Raw genomic sequence first — 1347 nt, 5'->3', positions numbered from 1 at the left:
ATGCCCCCCCCTCCCCCCCCCCCCCAGGCTGGGGAAGGTTGAGTATCACAGGGACACTTCCTCCACTGCTGATGGAGATGGAGCAGGGCTTTCCCTGGGTGTGCTCCTGGCTGGATTTCTCATGATGATGGGCGCTTGCCCCATGGCAAGCAGCGGGGAGGGAAGAGGATTTGGCTGTGCTGCTCACGAGTTGGCATTTTTGTTTCTGTGTTTCCCCTCCTGGGAAGTGCCAGGGGATGGAAACCCTGTATCCCAACCCCATGATGCTCACCCAGGCTCTGCCCCCTCCCCAAAGCCGTGGTGGGGCCTGCACAAGCTCGGTCCTCCCCACTTATCATCTCACTCAGGAAGATGTCGAGAGGCTGAGCGATGAAGCTCTGACTCTCAGCGTATGCTGGTTTATACCCCAGGGCTGGCAATCCAGCATGAATAAAAATGAGCAGCTTTTATCTTTCTCTTTTGATGAACTGCGCGTGGGTCTCAGATATTAGCTAGAAACAGGGAAATTGCAGCAAAACACAAATCTGACAAGGCGATGTGGGGAGAGGTCTGGCTCCTGCCATTGCTTGCAAAGGAGGACTTTATCCCTGGGGCATGTCCCGTGGGATTATGTGCCATCGCTGGGAACCCGCTCAAACTTTGGGAGGACTGAGAGCCCTTTGGGGGAGCCTGTCCCTTCCCCAGGGCTGCGGGAGCGTCGGGTGCAGCACCCAGAGGGGGGACCGACAGCTTTTTTTAGACCATGGCAGCAAAAAATAGAGCCCTGCTCCCGGATACCCGATCCTTCTCCAGGCCCCAAGTGGGAGCCGAGCCGGAGCGCCGGGCTTACCAAGGGAATCCGTTTTGTTCTCCACCGTGTCGTTCACCTTCCTGGCCACCCGGGCCACCGCCTCACCCATCCTCTTCTGCATGCGGGCACTCGGTCCCACCAGGGACGTGCTTTGTCCGGGGGGATCCACGGCCAGAGGGAGAAACCAGCCGCTCCGGCCCCTTGGGAGAGGGGTGCTAAAAATAACCGGCGGGATCAGCATTCCCAGGGGAGGGAGGGAGGCTGTGCTGGGGCTGGCATGGCTCTCAGGGTATGAGATTCCCAGCTTTCCAGGATGGTATGTTTGGGATATGGGGATACATCCCCTTTCCTGGTTTGGGATATGGGGATGCGTCCCCTTTCCCGGTGATCTGGGGATGGTGTAGCCCTCGGGGCACGGGATTCCCAACTTTTGGGGTTGGTACATTTGGGATATGGGGATATGTCCCCTTTCCTGGTGACTTTGACCAGCTCGGCTCAGCCAAAATGTTTGGCAGAAGGAGCCCTGGACACGACGACCCGTCTTGCACGGCGGGTCC

The 1347-nt window shown here is 58.5% G+C and overlaps 1 protein-coding gene across 3 annotated transcripts in view; it reads right to left on the bottom strand.

Annotated features, from left to right (window-relative positions):
• Positions 1 to 1020, bottom strand: part of LRRC20 (leucine rich repeat containing 20) — an 8951-nt gene extending 7931 nt beyond the window's left edge. For all 3 annotated transcript variants that reach the window (XM_009290556.2, XM_009290558.2, XM_009290557.2), the window contains exon 1: positions 830 to 1020. In XM_009290556.2, the coding sequence (XP_009288831.1) occupies positions 830 to 911 (82 nt within the window). In that variant the 5' untranslated portion in view covers positions 912 to 1020. The remainder of the gene's footprint in view (positions 1 to 829) is intronic.
• Between the last annotated feature and the right edge of the window lie 327 nt (positions 1021 to 1347).

The sequence above is a fragment of the Aptenodytes forsteri genome, unplaced genomic scaffold (genome assembly GCF_000699145.1).
Source record: "Aptenodytes forsteri isolate BGI_AS27 unplaced genomic scaffold, ASM69914v1 Scaffold349, whole genome shotgun sequence".
In the NCBI taxonomy this organism is placed as follows: domain Eukaryota; kingdom Metazoa; phylum Chordata; class Aves; order Sphenisciformes; family Spheniscidae; genus Aptenodytes; species Aptenodytes forsteri.
The sequence above is the reverse complement of the archived record's forward strand: the minus strand, read 5'-3'. Positions and strand labels throughout refer to the sequence as shown.